Here is an 18,825-nt window from a genome sequence, read left to right as displayed (position 1 = left end):
ATAAATCCCGTGTGACATTTGTATCTACTTAATTGCTCACATATCTCTGTGCCGTAGCACTACCGAGCGCGCAGATGCCCAAGGTTATGAACGGGATTGGCCATATAGTTCGGATATAGAAAAGACTTCTGTTGCATAGAATGACCCCCATAACAAAATAGGTCCTTACGAACACGTTTGTAATCCAGCGAGAACCCGAAGGTTACTCTTGGTTTCAGCTGAAGGATCACTTCAAGATGGATTTCCTTATATGAATATGTATTGCAAATTACACAATAAAGTCGTCGTCCCTTCTAAGAGACACATAGTATATAAGGAAAAGTAGTACATACATATAAGAGATATTTTTCCGCAGAAGTGGAATAGGTCATTCTCAGCCGAAAGTAGATTAGGGAGAAATTTATTTCACAGGAAAAATTTCCCCGCGAATTATTTCTTCTATCTGTCTGAACATTAATTTGATTCACATATAAAAATCAAATACCAGTTGAACCTTTATGCGTTATTAACATATGAAACATTATTATAACTCATAGGTTCCGACACGCTCCCTTGATTTGTAACATCTGAATAAGCATGTGCCTTAGTTATCCATGACCTTTATAGTTATTGGTTTAGTAAGCAAATCAGCTAATTGGTTTTCTGTGCCAACATGCCTGATGACAAACTTCTTTCGATTAAATCTCTCTTCAAGACATTTAAGCCTGACTGCATATGGCTTTGCCTTCGGCGAAAAATTACCGAAGACTATTGTATCTATGGCAGACTTGTTGTCGACTAGTAACTCAGGACAATGAACCTTTCCTTGATAAGCAGAAATAAATTTCATCAAAGGATGGAACCATTCTAACTCATCAGTTAAGAAATTGATGGCTTGTAATTCAGCTTCGGTAGAAGACTTGCACACCAGTGGAGTGTAGTGACTTCTCCAATGAACTGGCGCATTAGCAAACATGATAAAATAACCATTCATCGATTGACGAGTAATTGGATCTTGCGCATAGTCACTATCCGAATAGCAAATTAGATGATTAAGCTTATCGGCGTCAGTGTTCTGATAAACAATTGTCCTGAATCTCGAAAAATAGAGATATCGAATTGTGTGAATCACCTGTTCTCTTACTAAATCATGTGGATAAGTAGAGAATCTTGCTAAATAATCAACTGCATAAGCAATGTCTGGTCGAGTCATAGTAGAGACATAAAGTAAACAACCAATCTTGCGTCTATAATCCGTAACTCTTTTATCCAATTCCTCTTGAGTTAATTTCAACGGGTGTTGATCCATATCAAAATAAAAGTTAGGACTCAACGGTGTAGCGCATTTTCGTGTCATCTCAATCTTCAGTTTCTCAACAAACTCTTCAATGTAAGAGGACTGACATAAACTAATTCTTCCAACACGACCATTTTTAAGTCTCTCCACCTTAAGATCTATACCTAAAAATCTTTGAACATATGTCTTTGGATCTTGTTCGATGATCTTTAATTCATAAGCTTTCTGTAAGTGCTTAGTGACCTTCTCAAGAATAGATTTGGTCGATGCACCTATAATAATATCATCCACAAATAGACCAACCACGCAATCTGTTTTTCCCTTGACATCTTTATGAATGTATGTGGAAGGAAATGGGCTCGAATATTCAAATCCAATCTTAGCCAAATATGCCTTGATTGTCTCGTGCCATAATTTTCCAGATTGCTTGAGACCATATAAGGCTTTGTTAAGCCTGTACACCACCCTCTTACCGGTTGATACATCGGAAGGTTTGACAGAACTATGATAGCCCTGTGGCTGATAGATGTACAATTCGGTATCAATTGGACTATTAAGATAAGCCGTTTTAACATCAAACTGTGCCATGAACCAGTGTTGTGTAGCAATAAGAGCAAGAATGCTCCTCATGATCTCAGGTCGAAGTGTCGGGGAAAAAGTCAAGGTGTATGTTGACTCCTTCTGGTGGTCGCCGTGAGCAACGAGTCTCGCTTTGAACCGACCATCTGACTTGATGTTGAAGACCCAACCTGTGGAGACCGTCCGGCTCAAAATTCTAGGATCATCTGTAATAATAGGTTTGGGATCCCAGGTGCAATGTTTCCGATGAGAGTTAAACTCATCAGCAATTGCTGCTTTCCACTTTGCAGCTCCATCATTACTGCTTATCGCCTTCTTGTAGCTACTTGGTGTAACTGCCAGGTGAACATCACTTAGCAACACTTGGGTGACCTTGAGCTTCTTGTGTTTAACCGCATAACGCCAGCGGCCTTTTGCTTTCAGCCTAGATCTACCTGTGCCGATCGGTGGCACCGTGCTGTCATATCGGTCCAGATCGCCATCATCATGAAATTGACGTTTTCTAGTTAATGGTCGATTCAATGAACGCATATTACGACCTTGCCACGATGGTAAGCTATTCCCTTTAGAAGATGTAACTTCAGACTTTTTACCAGCCACGGAAGAAGACGTCTCACTKSTCGTTTTTCCGGAATCGAGTCTTGGAGGATGTGGGTAATCTTGAGGTGATTTATCTCCGTGTTTGGCTTGCTTGATTGAAGAGTTTGGCATCAGCTGACTGCCAGCGCTCTTGTCGTCTGATGTTATAGTGCGTGCGACTGAATGCTCCGTATGCTTTCGTTGTTCGATCCCTGCCTTAACAGGATCTGCACCCTTCGGCTTCTGATTGTCTTCAGTCCATGCATCTAACTTGCATGTATCAGAAACTCCAACTTTCACATGCTTACCGAAGCTATCCGATGGATTTAAAGTTTGCAAAGAGTCCCCTGACTCCTTTGCAGTGGAAACAACAGTTGGTTTAAAATTTGCTCTACCATTGGTAGTAGTGTTACCACCTTTAGTAGAGCGACCATTTGATTTATTCAACTTGTCGCTCTGTGCACCCTCGCGTCTTTTCCGAGAACGCTTTGGATGCTTAGCCCTACCAGCATTTTGGCTAACGAGCGACTTTCCGGGATTCTTCGCCTCGACCCTTACCTCGGGTGGAAGTTTCTTGTAGTGTATTCCGGAAGTCGAATGATCTCCTGGATCCAGGTCGAAAAGAGAAGTACCTTCTACATCCTTTCTTTCGTCTGGGGCCTGGTTAGTCTGAGGTTCATCATCAGACAGCTCACGTGAGTCGTCATCTGAGTAATCCTCAGGCTCGGAAGAAGAGTCTTGCATACTGACGTTGTCAGGGGTCCAGTCCGGGTCGTTGTCAGACTCATCCGTACTTAAATTTCCAGGATGATCCGTCGACTCGTGGAAAGACTGAGTATCTCCAGGTGAGGTATCAATGACAATGGTATCGTCTGTAACCTTAGGAGGTTCTGCTTCTATTTCCTCTTTAGCAAGGGAAGACGTAGTGAGCGCTCCAGCCTTCGAAATATTTTCTTTAGGGCGAGTGTCTATCAACTCATCTTCAGGGGTAGCAGGTCTCGTGTCGATACTTGAATCGATACGCGACGTCCTTTCGACAGCGGGTGACAATGTTAAATCATTTTCAACCTGATCGTCAGCAAGCAATGCTGCTTCGTCGCAACTTAATGGTGCTTCCTCTGACTCTAGATCGGCAAATATTTGAAAACGCGGATCATAAAGTTCCATAAGAGGGTCATCATTCAAAGTTCGATGATTCAAGCAGTAATCCACATACAACATGGGCGTCTTGAGAAAACTCACGCTCCTTGAATAAACATGACTGCCAAATCGCAAATCTCCCGGAGTGTTTGGAACAAAGACATGAGAGCCAAAAGTGTTTGGATYMAATCCTAAATATATTCCTTCATTACCTCTAGTGTGAAGCTTGGGTAAGTAATCCGGAGGTTGAGTAACAACGCAATATTCGCCAAAAAACATGTATATCCTTTGCCTTCAATGGAGTCTTCACTCCCAGTGCCATTACTGGACTAGTGTCAATGCTCTTCTGGTAGAGGTGGTTGCGTATAAAGATAGAATATGACGCTGCCTCTTTCCAAAATGCGTTAGGAACTTTTCCAGCCTGTAACATAGCACGAGTGTCATTCATTATTGTCAAATTCAACCGTTCTGCAACACCGTTGGATGCCGACATGTATCCTGAGGTCGTATGATGTTCCACACCTTTTCGCTCAAGAAGTGTCTTCATTGCAGCGTTCAGGTATTCAGTGCCCTTATCAGAATAGAGTTTGTGCACTCTGTACCCTTGTTCGCTGAACTGATTTTCCACCCAATCCAAGTATTTGGCGACCGCCGCGGTAACATCATTYTTATGAGCCAGGAAGTAAATTGTAGTGAACTTCGTAAACTGGTCCTTGAAAGTAACAAAGTAACCTTGGTCGCCTTTCTTAGCGTGCAGATTGACAACACAAACATCTGTATAAACCATATCAAACGGTACTGGGCGCAAATAATAATCACGAGAATATTCGACTGCATCAGCACGTCTCGCTTTTGCCCGTAAGCATCTTGCGCAACCATGATCCGCTGTGTGCTTTAGCTCATTTTTCTCCTCCTTGGAAACAGAGATCGTTCCGTGAGAGATAGAGTCTCGAATCAGCTTTGTATTGGCATGTCCTAGTTTTAAATGTAAATTATTGATTGCCATTTGACCACCGCCAACAATGAATTGGTTGTAGTCTGCCAGGAATATACCATAGCTTGTCGATTTGAATAAGCTGTATGCACTCTTCACCAACATTTAGAACCTTCGAATAACTTTGAGAAGTAGTTCCGAAGTCATGATGATAGATTTGAGTACTGCACTCTGGACATTTGTTTATATCGTCTTCTGAAAGAATAGTTGGGGCACCCTCGTAATAATAAGCATCAACTGAGAGTAAATTTCCAGTATAATTAAAGATCAACCTGCCTAGACCCTCTAGATTTTTCGTTGAATGATCGTAGGCTATTGATTGAATATTGTCGGATTCTGTAAGTGGTACAAAATCATGTAACCATTCCTTGTGCCCGGTAAGACTAATTCCCGCTCCTCCATCAATAAGTATAAGATTAGACGAAACTCGGTAATGATAAATTTGCCCTCCTCAAATTTTCCTTTATTGAGTCGTGTTACCTGTGCTATATACTATTATATAACGTGTCCTCAGATAACTTAAGCTTGTCAATACTTAAGTGCTTTGTATCAAATATAGTCTTGTAAGATCACTAACAAAAATCAACAATTCTTGTAGAAACAGTTAATTTTCTTGTTAATTCGTTAACTCGTTAGAAACTCKTTAATTCGTTTTAATCCATATTTCAAAGCGAAGTATCAGTCATAAGACACTCAGGGCAGAGACACTACTATATATATCTGTCCTGACTACAGTAAATTTCCTGCACAACGATTCCCAGACCAGAAAATGCAGCCACCATTTTCCTTTGTTTTCCCAGACGAACAATGCCTCCGAATCAGGTGATTCTGCACATTCTGAAACTTGCTGCAGCAACAATGATCAATGATCTTTTATTCGTCAATAATTGATCCCGTAATACCTACGCCTAGTGGGGTAACTATTCCCGTTTCCCGGCCGAGTCTTAGGATCCCGTCGGAACTTCCCGAGCACTGCGCTCAGTTCGACCTCAGCTCCGGGAACCCATAGTTAACCTGACATTGCCGAATAAAGCCGTCAGATGCAAGATCCACCGTTCGTTGACTTGACCATGCCGGCCAAAGCCAAATGCGTAAAAACTCATTTGTCAATTTTATCAACCAACTTGCGCTGGCTGATCAAACTAAATTGATCACTGTAACAAGCTCCCTTAATCGAACTAGCAACCTAATTCTCATAAGTTAGCTTGCTCGATTTTCTTCAAAGATCAAACCATGCCGGATAAAGCCAGCACGATTTTCTCTCATCGATTTCCCCAACGCTTCGACCAATATCGACGCGTCTATCGACCAATTCAGRAAATCAAGTTTTCTGCTCAGTTTTTTCCTCGCCGTCAAAACTATCGCGGTCTCATCGTTCTGCTCTACTGTAAATTTTACTTCCAAGCTTATGTTTACAACTAAGTATACTTTTGTTGTATCAGGTATTTTTATTTCAGAACAATATTCGTTCTTGTTATTATATTACCTTTACAAGCATACTTAGCTGATCACATATCTTCAACTTCAACAGGTAAGTTCTTACCTGACATCGGAACACCTCCCAATAATTCAAGATCAGATATGACGTTGTGATTATTCAAGTTGAAGTTGTGAACATTTTTCTTCTCGGGTGAGTCCTTCTTCGATTGACTCTGCCCTTTAGATTGACCGTGCTTCGAAGAATATTGCTTTTGTTTGTTGTGTGTGCCGCTAGAGTCGGTCTGAGAATGGTAAAGACCCTTCAATAAGTATTTTGGGATCTGAACTTCCTCCCTGTTAGGGACACGTTGGATCTTGACCTCCTTAATGATCCACTCCTTAAATTCAGTTAGTGTAGTAACTTGATTGAGTTCGTTTCGATCGTTCTCGCACAACTTAACAACACCTGGTTTCAATGCCTCTAGGATATCATCATCATCGACTTTGTAACCGTCGCTCTTAATAGCATTAATAAAGTCATCGATTAGATTAAAGTAGTCCAAAAAGGGTTTGGTATAATCTTCATACCGAAGTTTTGCAAGGGCCTTAAGATAAGACTGCTTGCTATGCTTAATAGTCGAGTGTCGGTCACGTAAAAGATTCAACATCTTTGCTGCGGATGGATACTTGCCGTGAGATTTCCATATAGTAATCTCTCAACATAACATAAACAGAGCCATCGTTTGTTTGTTTCAAAGTCTCGTTCGTGAATAACTCCTCTTTGTCAGAGACGGAGTCATATTTTCTGTTCTGCAAAGTTAGCACAGACCTGCTCATAACCATAGTCCTTTAAAGCACTTCTAAGCTCACTTAAGTAGCGAATGAAACACCATAGGACTACATTGTCCATCTTCGTCCCGCAAAAAATGAATAGCAGGGACAACACTTTCCTTAACCGTCTTTCTGATTTTCTCAGGGTCAAGACGCTTAACAGCGAGATCCTGATGAATCAACTTCAAAGTTTCATTAGTATTGGTTATAGCCCTAACAAGGCTACGAAGAAGTTCTGATGATTGAGAAGATTCGGTTGAATTGGAAGCTGAGTACATGTTGGTAAATTGAACAGTAGTGCCTGATAATATTTGCAAGTAGTTGAGAAGATTTTGCAATTGTAAATCTGTGAATTTTAGAGGTATTAGGCTAGATCTTAATCCTAGGTAGCACAAAAGTATTATGCAACTAAGAAAAATCCTCTGTCGACCTAAATTGACCAATGAGAAATTTTCCCACACGGTGCAATAAAACCGTATGAAAAATTTGTTAGTGAAAATTCCCTGGAAAGGGTTAATTCTCGCCGATCCGAAATGAAAGAGTATTTGAAAAACTAATAGTGTCGCGAACCACAATTCTTATGCAAAACTGAGTATCCTGTCTGTGACGCCATGTCAGAGTATATAAATCCCGTGTGACATTTGTATCTACTTAATTGCTCACATATCTCTGTGCCGTAGCACTACCGAGCGCGCAGATGCCCAAGGTTATGAACGGGATTGGCCATATAGTTCGGATATAGAAAAGACTTCTGTTGCATAGAATGACCCCCATAACAAAATAGGGTCCTTACGAACACGTTTGTAATCCAGCGAGAACCCGAAGGTTACTCTTGGTTTCAGCTGAAGGWTCACTTCAAGATGGATTTCCTTATATGAATATGTATTGCAAATTACACAATAAAGTCGTCGTCCCTTCTAAGAGACACATAGTATATAAGGAAAAAGTAGTACATACATATAAGAGATATTTTTCCGCAGAAGTGGAATAGGTCATTCTCAGCCGAAAGTAGATTAGGGAGAAATTTATTTCACAGGAAAAATTTCCCCGCGAATTATTTCTTCTATCTGTCTGAACATTAATTTGATTCACATATTATAAATCAAATACCAGTTGAACCTTTATGCGTTATTAACATATGAAACATTATTATAACTCATAGGTTCCGACACGCTCCCTTGATTTGTAACATCTGAATAAGCATGTGCCTTAGCTTATCCATGACCTTTATAGTTATTGGTTTAGTAAGCAAATCAGCTAATTGGTTTTCTGTGCCAACATGCCTGATGACAAACTTCTTTCGATTAAATCTCTCTTCAAGACATTTAAGCCTGACTGCATATGGCTTTGCCTTCGGCGAAAAATTACCGAAGACTATTGTATCTATGGCAGACTTGTTGTCGACTAGTAACTCAGGACAATGAACCTTTCCTTGATAAGCAGAAATAAATTTCATCAAAGGATGGAACCATTCTAACTCATCAGTTAAGAAATTGATGGCTTGTAATTCAGCTTCGGTAGAAGACTTGCACACCAGTGGAGTGTAGTGACTTCTCCAATGAACTGGCGCATTAGCAAACATGATAAAATAACCATTCATCGATTGACGAGTAATTGGATCTTGCGCATAGTCACTATCCGAATAGCAAATTAGATGATTAAGCTTATCGGCGTCAGTGTTCTGATAAACAATTGTCCTGAATCTCGAAAAATAGAGATATCGAATTGTGTGAATCACCTGTTCTCTTACTAAATCATGTGGATAAGTAGAGAATCTTGCTAAATAATCAACTGCATAAGCAATGTCTGGTCGAGTCATAGTAGAGACATAAAGTAAACAACCAATCTTGCGTCTATAATCCGTAACTCTTTTATCCAATTCCTCTTGAGTTAATTTCAACGGGTGTTGATCCATATCAAAATAAAAGTTAGGACTCAACGGTGTAGCGCATTTTCGTGTCATCTCAATCTTCAGTTTCTCAACAAACTCTTCAATGTAAGAGGACTGACATAAACTAATTCTTCCAACACGACCATTTTTAAGTCTCTCCACCTTAAGATCTATACCTAAAAATCTTTGAACATATGTCTTTGGATCTTGTTCGATGATCTTTAATTCATAAGCTTTCTGTAAGTGCTTAGTGACCTTCTCAAGAATAGATTTGGTCGATGCACCTATAATAATATCATCCACAAATAGACCAACCACGCAATCTGTTTTTCCCTTGACATCTTTATGAATGTATGTGGAAGGAAATGGGCTCGAATATTCAAATCCAATCTTAGCCAAATATGCCTTGATTGTCTCGTGCCATAATTTTCCAGATTGCTTGAGACCATATAAGGCTTTGTTAAGCCTGTACACCACCCTCTTACCGGTTGATACATCGGAAGGTTTGACAGAACTATGATAGCCCTGTGGCTGATAGATGTACAATTCGGTATCAATTGGACTATTAAGATAAGCCGTTTTAACATCAAACTGTGCCATGAACCAGTGTTGTGTAGCAATAAGAGCAAGAATGCTCCTCATGATCTCAGGTCGAAGTGTCGGGGAAAAAGTCAAGGTGTATGTTGACTCCTTCTGGTGGTCGCCGTGAGCAACGAGTCTCGCTTTGAACCGACCATCTGACTTGATGTTGAAGACCCAACCTGTGGAGACCGTCCGGCTCAAAATTCTAGGATCATCTGTAATAATAGGTTTGGGATCCCAGGTGCAATGTTTCCGATGAGAGTTAAACTCATCAGCAATTGCTGCTTTCCACTTTGCAGCTCCATCATTACTGCTTATCGCCTTCTTGTAGCTACTTGGTGTAACTGCCAGGTGAACATCACTTAGCAACACTTGGGTGACCTTGAGCTTCTTGTGTTTAACCGCATAACGCCAGCGGCCTTTTGCTTTCAGCCTAGATCTACCTGTGCCGATCGGTGGCACCGTGCTGTCATATCGGTCCAGATCGCCATCATCATGAAATTGACGTTTTCTAGTTAATGGTCGATTCAATGAACGCATATTACGACCTTGCCACGATGGTAAGCTATTCCCTTTAGAAGATGTAACTTCAGACTTTTTACCAGCCACGGAAGAAGACGTCTCACTGCTCGTTTTTCCGGAATCGAGTCTTGGAGGATGTGGGTAATCTTGAGGTGATTTATCTCCGTGTTTGGCTTGCTTGATTGAAGAGTTTGGCATCAGCTGACTGCCAGCGCTCTTGTCGTCTGATGTTATAGTGCGTGCGACTGAATGCTCCGTATGCTTTCGTTGTTCGATCCCTGCCTTAACAGGATCTGCACCCTTCGGCTTCTGATTGTCTTCAGTCCATGCATCTAACTTGCATGTATCAGAAACTCCAACTTTCACATGCTTACCGAAGCTATCCGATGGATTTAAAGTTTGCAAAGAGTCCCCTGACTCCTTTGCAGTGGAAACAACAGTTGGTTTAAAATTTGCTCTACCATTGGTAGTAGTGTTACCACCTTTAGTAGAGCGACCATTTGATTTATTCAACTTGTCGCTCTGTGCACCCTCGCGTCTTTTCCGAGAACGCTTTGGATGCTTAGCCCTACCAGCATTTTGGCTAACGAGCGACTTTCCGGGATTCTTCGCCTCGACCCTTACCTCGGGTGGAAGTTTCTTGTAGTGTATTCCGGAAGTCGAATGATCTCCTGGATCCAGGTCGAAAAGAGAAGTACCTTCTACATCCTTTCTTTCGTCTGGGGCCTGGTTAGTCTGAGGTTCATCATCAGACAGCTCACGTGAGTCGTCATCTGAGTAATCCTCAGGCTCGGAAGAAGAGTCTTGCATACTGACGTTGTCAGGGGTCCAGTCCGGGTCGTTGTCAGACTCATCCGTACTTAAATTTCCAGGATGATCCGTCGACTCGTGGAAAGACTGAGTATCTCCAGGTGAGGTATCAATGACAATGGTATCGTCTGTAACCTTAGGAGGTTCTGCTTCTATTTCCTCTTTAGCAAGGGAAGACGTAGTGAGCGCTCCAGCCTTCGAAATATTTTCTTTAGGGCGAGTGTCTATCAACTCATCTTCAGGGGTAGCAGGTCTCGTGTCGATACTTGAATCGATACGCGACGTCCTTTCGACAGCGGGTGACAATGTTAAATCATTTTCAACCTGATCGTCAGCAAGCAATGCTGCTTCGTCGCAACTTAATGGTGCTTCCTCTGACTCTAGATCGGCAAATATTTGAAAACGCGGATCATAAAGTTCCATAAGAGGGTCATCATTCAAAGTTCGATGATTCAAGCAGTAATCCACATACAACATGGGCGTCTTGAGAAAACTCACGCTCCTTGAATAAACATGACTGCCAAATCGCAAATCTCCCGGAGTGTTTGGAACAAAGACATGAGAGCCAAAAGTGTTTGGATCAAATCCTAAATATATTCCTTCATTACCTCTAGTGTGAAGCTTGGGTAAGTAATCCGGAGGTTGAGTAACAACGCAATATTCGCCAAAAACATGTATATCCTTTGCCTTCAATGGAGTCTTCACTCCCAGTGCCATTACTGGACTAGTGTCAATGCTCTTCTGGTAGAGGTGGTTGCGTATAAAGATAGAATATGACGCTGCCTCTTTCCAAAATGCGTTAGGAACTTTTCCAGCCTGTAACATAGCACGAGTGTCATTCATTATTGTCAAATTCAACCGTTCTGCAACACCGTTGGATGCCGACATGTATCCTGAGGTCGTATGATGTTCCACACCTTTTCGCTCAAGAAGTGTCTTCATTGCAGCGTTCAGGTATTCAGTGCCCTTATCAGAATAGAGTTTGTGCACTCTGTACCCTTGTTCGCTGAACTGATTTTCCACCCAATCCAAGTATTTGGCGACCGCCGCGGTAACATCATTCTTATGAGCCAGGAAGTAAATTGTAGTGAACTTCGTAAACTGGTCCTTGAAAGTAACAAAGTAACCTTGGTCGCCTTTCTTAGCGTGCAGATTGACAACACAAACATCTGTATAAACCATATCAAACGGTACTGGGCGCAAATAATAATCACGAGAATATTCGACTGCATCAGCACGTCTCGCTTTTGCCCGTAAGCATCTTGCGCAACCATGATCCGCTGTGTGCTTTAGCTCATTTTTCTCCTCCTTGGAAACAGAGATCGTTCCGTGAGAGATAGAGTCTCGAATCAGCTTTGTATTGGCATGTCCTAGTTTTAAATGTAAATTATTGATTGCCATTTGACCACCGCCAACAATGAATTGGTTGTAGTCGCCAGGAATATACCATAGCTTGTCGATTTGAATAAGCTGTATGCACTCTTCACCAACATTTAGAACCTTCGAATAACTTTGAGAAGTAGTTCCGAAGTCATGATGATAGATTTGAGTACTGCACTCTGGACATTTGTTTATATCGTCTTCTGAAAGAATAGTTGGGGCACCCTCGTAATAATAAGCATCAACTGAGAGTAAATTTCCAGTATAATTAAAGATCAACCTGCCTAGACCCTCTAGATTTTTCGTTGAATGATCGTAGGCTATTGATTGAATATTGTCGGATTCTGTAAGTGGTACAAAATCATGTAACCATTCCTTGTGCCCGGTAAGACTAATTCCCGCTCCTCCATCAATAAGTATAAGATTAGACGAAACTCGGTAATGATAAATTTGCCCTCCTCAAATTTTCCTTTATTGAGTCGTGTTACCTGTGCTATATACTATTATATAACGTGTCCTCAGATAACTTAAGCTTGTCAATACTTAAGTGCTTTGTATCAAATATAGTCTTGTAAGATCACTAACAAAAATCAACAATTCTTGTAGAAACAGTTAATTTTCTTGTTAATTCGTTAACTCGTTAGAAACTCGTTAATTCGTTTTAATCCATATTTCAAAGCGAAGTATCAGTCATAAGACACTCAGGGCAGAGACACTACTATATATATCTGTCCTGACTACAGTAAATTTCCTGCACAACGATTCCCAGACCAGAAAATGCAGCCACCATTTTCCTTTGTTTTCCCAGACGAACAATGCCTCCGAATCAGGTGATTCTGCACATTCTGAAACTTGCTGCAGCAACAATGATCAATGATCTTTTATTCGTCAATAATTGATCCCGTAATACCTACGCCTAGTGGGGTAACTATTCCCGTTTCCCGGCCGAGTCTTAGGATCCCGTCGGAACTTCCCGAGCACTGCGCTCAGTTCGACCTCAGCTCCGGGAACCCATAGTTAACCTGACATTGCCGAATAAAGCCGTCAGATGCAAGATCCACCGTTCGTTGACTTGACCATGCCGGCCAAAGCCAAATGCGTAAAAACTCATTTGTCAATTTTATCAACCAACTTGCGCTGGCTGATCAAACTAAATTGATCACTGTAACAAGCTCCCTTAATCGAACTAGCAACCTAATTCTCATAAGTTAGCTTGCTCGATTTTCTTCAAAGATCAAACCATGCCGGATAAAGCCAGCACGATTTTCTCTCATCGATTTCCCCAACGCTTCGACCAATATCGACGCGTCTATCGACCAATTCAGAAAATCAAGTTTCTGCTCAGTTTTTCCTCGCCGTCAAAACTATCGCGGTCTCATCGTTCTGCTCTACTGTAAATTTTACTTCCAAGCTTATGTTTACAACTAAGTATACTTTTGTTGTATCAGGTATTTTTATTTCAGAACAATATTCGTTCTTGTTATTATATACCTTTACAAGCATACTTAGCTGATCACATATCTTCAACTTCAACAGGTAAGTTCTTACCTGACATCGGAACACCTCCCAATAATTCAAGATCAGATATGACGTTGTGATTATTCAAGTTGAAGTTGTGAACATTTTTCTTCTCGGGTGAGTCCTTCTTCGATTGACTCTGCCCTTTAGATTGACCGTGCTTCGAAGAATATTGCTTTTGTTTGTTGTGTGTGCCGCTAGAGTCGGTCTGAGAATGGTAAAGACCCTTCAATAAGTATTTTGGGATCTGAACTTCCTCCCTGTTAGGGACACGTTGGATCTTGACCTCCTTAATGATCCACTCCTTAAATTCAGTTAGTGTAGTAACTTGATTGAGTTCGTTTCGATCGTTCTCGCACAACTTAACAACACCTGGTTTCAATGCCTCTAGGATATCATCATCATCGACTTTGTAACCGTCGCTCTTAATAGCATTAATAAAGTCATCGATTAGATTAAAGTAGTCCAAAAAGGGTTTGGTATAATCTTCATACCGAAGTTTTGCAAGGGCCTTAAGATAAGACTGCTTGCTATGCTTAATAGTCGAGTGTCGGTCACGTAAAAGATTCAACATCTTTGCTGCGGATGGATACTTGCCGTGAGATTTCCTATAGTAATCTCTCAACATAACATAAACAGAGCCATCGTTTGTTTGTTTCAAAGTCTCGTTCGTGAATAACTCCTCTTTGTCAGAGACGGAGTCATATTTCTGTTCTGCAAAGTTAGCACAGACCTGCTCATAACCATAGTCCTTTAAAGCACTTCTAAGCTCACTTAAGTAGCGAATGAACACCATAGGACTACATTGTCCATCTTCGTCCCGCAAAAAAATGAATAGCAGGGACAACACTTTCCTTAACCGTCTTTCTGATTTTCTCAGGGTCAAGACGCTTAACAGCGAGATCCTGATGAATCAACTTCAAAGTTTCATTAGTATTGGTTATAGCCCTAACAAGGCTACGAAGAAGTTCTGATGATTGAGAAGATTCGGTTGAATTGGAAGCTGAGTACATGTTGGTAAATTGAACAGTAGTGCCTGATAATATTTGCAAGTAGTTGAGAAGATTTTGCAATTGTAAATCTGTGAATTTTAGAGGTATTAGGCTAGATCTTAATCCTAGGTAGCACAAAAGTATTATGCAACTAAGAAAAATCCTCTGTCGACCTAAATTGACCAATGAGAAATTTTCCCACACGGTGCAATAAAACCGTATGAAAAATTTGTTAGTGAAAATTCCCTGGAAAGGGTTAATTCTCGCCGATCCGAAATGAAAGAGTATTTGAAAAACTAATAGTGTCGCGAACCACAATTCTTATGCAAAACTGAGTATCCTGTCTGTGACGCCATGTCAGAGTATATAAATCCCGTGTGACATTTGTATCTACTTAATTGCTCACATATCTCTGTGCCGTAGCACTACCGAGCGCGCAGATGCCCAAGGTTATGAACGGGATTGGCCATATAGTTCGGATATAGAAAAGACTTCTGTTGCATAGAATGACCCCCATAACAAAATAGGGTCCTTACGAACACGTTTGTAATCCAGCGAGAACCCGAAGGTTACTCTTGGTTTCAGCTGAAGGTTCACTTCAAGATGGATTTCCTTATAWGAATATGTATTGCAAATTACACAATAAAGTCGTCGTCCCTTCTAAGAGACACATAGTATATAAGGAAAAAGTAGTACATACATATAAGAGATATTTTTCCGCAGAAGTGGAATAGGTCATTCTCAGCCGAAAGTAGATTAGGGAGAAATTTATTTCACAGGAAAAATTTCCCCGCGAATTATTTCTTCTATCTGTCTGAACATTAATTTGATTCACATATTATAAATCAAATACCAGTTGAACCTTTATGCGTTATTAACATATGAAACATTATTATAACTCATAGGTTCCGACAGAAGGCTTTCGGTTTCGATTGGAAACATACTAGTGCATATCATCCAAGAGCAAACGCAAAGGTAGAGAAGGTGAATCATCTTATCAAGGAAATATTAAAACGGATAACGCCCGAAAACCAACATTGGGAACGTTATATTTATGAAGCCATTCATATCTATAACAACCAGGCCAGTATTTATGGATACACACCGACCCAGTTAGCGTTTGGAACACAAGGTTTATACAAACCTCCTATGCAAGAGAATTCCGAATTTTCAAAATTCTGGAATCAGGAATCCGAACCATTTTTGACTGTTGATAATATTGATAGTATGGGACTACAACAATATCGATTACATCAAATGAAGGAAAATAGAACGGTGACTAACCAGAAACGGAATCATATTCGAGACATGATTAAATTGTTGAATGATCCAAAGGAAAATCACAATTCATATGCCGTTGGCGAATTTGTGATGCTCAGAAAACGTATCAGACATCGGAAATCTGACCCTGCTATTGAAGGTCCTTTTATTGTTAAGGAAGCATATACAAAGGATAGCTATTTATTGAACAAACTTAATGGAACCACATTGGGAACATACAACGTGAAGATGATTTATCCAGCTTTCCAATATTATAGTTCACCATTGAGATGTATTCACTCATACACTCTTTCAGGATCGGAAAGAATCAATAAATTCCACAAGGATTTTTGGCAACAACAGTATTTGAATCTTTATGGAACAAATCACCACTGAAAGCTTGAACGCTTCGCTTTTTCCGGAGAGAGGTATGGTCTTTAGTGTCGGATTTCGCGGATTTTTAGAAATTCTAACAAGAGCATAATTTCTGAGAATTGATGCGACACAGAGAATCCCACTTGTGAAAAGGGATATCTGAGTTTTGCTAAAAGTATTCTACGTAACAAATACTTCCTTTTTCTTGAAAGAGTTTAAGGAAGACAAGCTAATATATATTTTTTAATTTGAATTGATCTTAATTTAATATTGATATTGATTGTATCACAAGTTGACAGTATTGTCCATATTGATATCATTATTGATTATTATTCGTGTCACTGAGTTTTGTAACTTCACACACCAGGAACCGGTATCTAGCTAGTCGACATACCATCCTTACACAAATTAATTAGCTTCATTCTAAATTTGGGTACCATTCATTAAAAAGGTAACAAAATTATAGAATAGATATATATAAAAAGTGGGTGTGAAAGTAAATAAATATCATTTAATGAATGTTGAAGTTGAAGATATGTGATCAGCTAAGTATGCTTGTAAAGGTATATAATAACAAAAACGAATATTGTTCTGAAATAAAAATACCTGATACAACAAAAGTATACTTAGTTGTAAACATAAGCTTGGAAGTAAAATTTACAGTAGAGCAGAACGATGAGACCGCGATAGTTTTGACGGCGAGGAAAAACTGAGCAGAAACTTGATTTTCTGAATTGGTCGATAGACGCGTCGATATTGGTCGAAGCGTTGGGGAAACCGATGAGAGAAAATCGAGCAAGCTAACTTATGAGAATTAGGTTGCTAGTTCGATTAAGGGAGCTTGTTACAGTAATCAATTTAGTTTGATCAGCCAGCGCAAGTTGGTTGATAAAATTGACAAATGAGTTTCTACGCATTTGGCTTTGGCCGGCATGGTCAAGTCAACGAACGGTGGATCTTGCATCTGACGGCTTTATTCGGCAATGTCAGGTTAACTATGGGTTCCCGGAGCTGAGGTCGAACTGAGCGCAGTGCTCGGGAAGTTCCGACGGGATCCTAAGACTCGGCTGGGAAACGGGAATAGTTACCCCACTAGGCGTAGGTATTACGGGATCAATTATTGACGAATAAAAGATCATTGATCATTGTGGCTGCAGCAAGTTTCAGAATGTGCAGAATCACCTGATTCGGAGGCATTGTTCGTCTGGGAAAACAAAGGAAAATGGTGGCTGCATTTTCTGGTCTGGGAATCGTTGTGCAGGAAATTTACTGTAGTCAGGACAGATATATATAGTAGTGTCTCTGCCCTCAGTGTCTTATGACTGATACTTCGCTTTGAAATATGGATGAATAACGAACTAACGAGTTTCTAACGAGTTAACGAATTAACAAGAAAATTAACTGTTTCTACAAGAATTGTTGATTTTTGTTAGTTATCTTACAAGACTATATTTGATACAAAGCACTTAAGTATTGACAAGCTTAAGTTATCTGAGGACACGTTATATAATAGTATATAGCACAGGTAACACGACTCAATAAAGGAAAATTTGAGGAGGGCAAATTTATCAGTTTTCAATTATTAAAACCTGAAATCCAATATAAATAACGACAACCTTTATTACCAGAGTATATCACAATCCTTATGTGACGGAACCTTTCATGTATTATATGAAAATCCTTGTATTTTTCAAGTAACTCTTTTCTAAGGGAATTATCATATTCAATTGTAAGTGCAAATAAATTTATTGTAGTACTATTTCCATAATTATCACAAACTTCATCTAAGCCCATTTTAATCGATGTTTTGTAACATAATTGTGATATGATATTATTTCCTTCCTAAGACATTTTCACAACATTAGCGAGGAAAATATATAAATTTATTTTATCTAGTATATTTACAGTATTTTTAACCACACTACTACACTTGTTGACTAGAAATGACTTAAAGTTTAGTAAATACATTAAAGAAACATCTTTTCGAATTAATTCTTATTTATAAACTAAGCCATTGTATGAGTGGACACTGAATTTAGCATAATCGGATAATACTCTCACAAATATTTTTTCAAAAATATGTTTGCGAATTAATGCGAAATGATTTGACCATGTATTAATGACGTCCTTAAATTGGATCGGATGGTGATTTTTCAACCATATTTTTTGGACCCATTTGCACCAGTGGACGTTTGTGTTAAAGTTGAAGATATGTGATCAGCTAAGTATGCTTGTAAAGATATATAATAACAAGAACAAATATTCTGAAATAAAAATACCTGATAAAACAAAAGTATACTTGGTTGTAAACATAAGCTTGGAAGTAAAATTTATAGTAGAGCAGAACGATGAGACGGCGAGGAAAAACTGAGGAGAAACTTGATGATCTTCCATGTCAAATAACGTCGGGGTACGTATTTATTATTTTATTGCTCTTTCTGGTTTTTACAATCAAACAGCGACTACAGATTTTTTTTGTCTTTTTCCAACTCCTCAACTAAAGGCAATTAGAGAAAATGGGATCAGGTATAGTATAGTTGCAATTTAAGTAGTCTAAATAGAGGGCAAAAACGTATTTTACTATCTTGGAGTTATTCGAAAAAATTTTAAAAATAAAAATTACTAAGTTTATTTTTACATAATAACAAATAATAATTAGGTACGTAAAATAATTCCC

At 39.6% G+C, this 18,825-nt stretch overlaps 2 protein-coding genes across 2 annotated transcripts; both read right to left on the bottom strand.

The window, feature by feature from the left end:
• Positions 1 to 6,076: 6,076 nt before the first annotated feature.
• BRETT_005170 (uncharacterized protein) lies at positions 6,077 to 7,096 on the bottom strand (the record flags this gene model as incomplete). The annotated part of the gene is made up of 2 exons (XM_041283653.1): positions 6,077 to 6,660; positions 6,889 to 7,096. The coding sequence occupies 2 exons, from the start codon at positions 7,094 to 7,096 to the stop codon at positions 6,077 to 6,079; spliced, it is 792 nt and encodes a 263-aa protein (XP_041137005.1).
• A 6,420-nt stretch (positions 7,097 to 13,516) lies between these two features.
• BRETT_005169 (uncharacterized protein) lies at positions 13,517 to 14,317 on the bottom strand (the record flags this gene model as incomplete). Its single annotated transcript, XM_041283652.1, has 1 exon — positions 13,517 to 14,317. One exon carries the CDS (start codon positions 14,315 to 14,317, stop codon positions 13,517 to 13,519), a length of 801 nt encoding a protein of 266 aa, XP_041137004.1.
• Positions 14,318 to 18,825: the final 4,508 nt, after the last annotated feature.

This window comes from Brettanomyces bruxellensis, chromosome 7, assembly GCF_011074885.1.
Source record: "Brettanomyces bruxellensis chromosome 7, complete sequence".
Taxonomy (NCBI): domain Eukaryota; kingdom Fungi; phylum Ascomycota; class Pichiomycetes; order Pichiales; family Pichiaceae; genus Brettanomyces; species Brettanomyces bruxellensis.
This window is presented reverse-complemented; position numbering and strand designations above follow the sequence as displayed.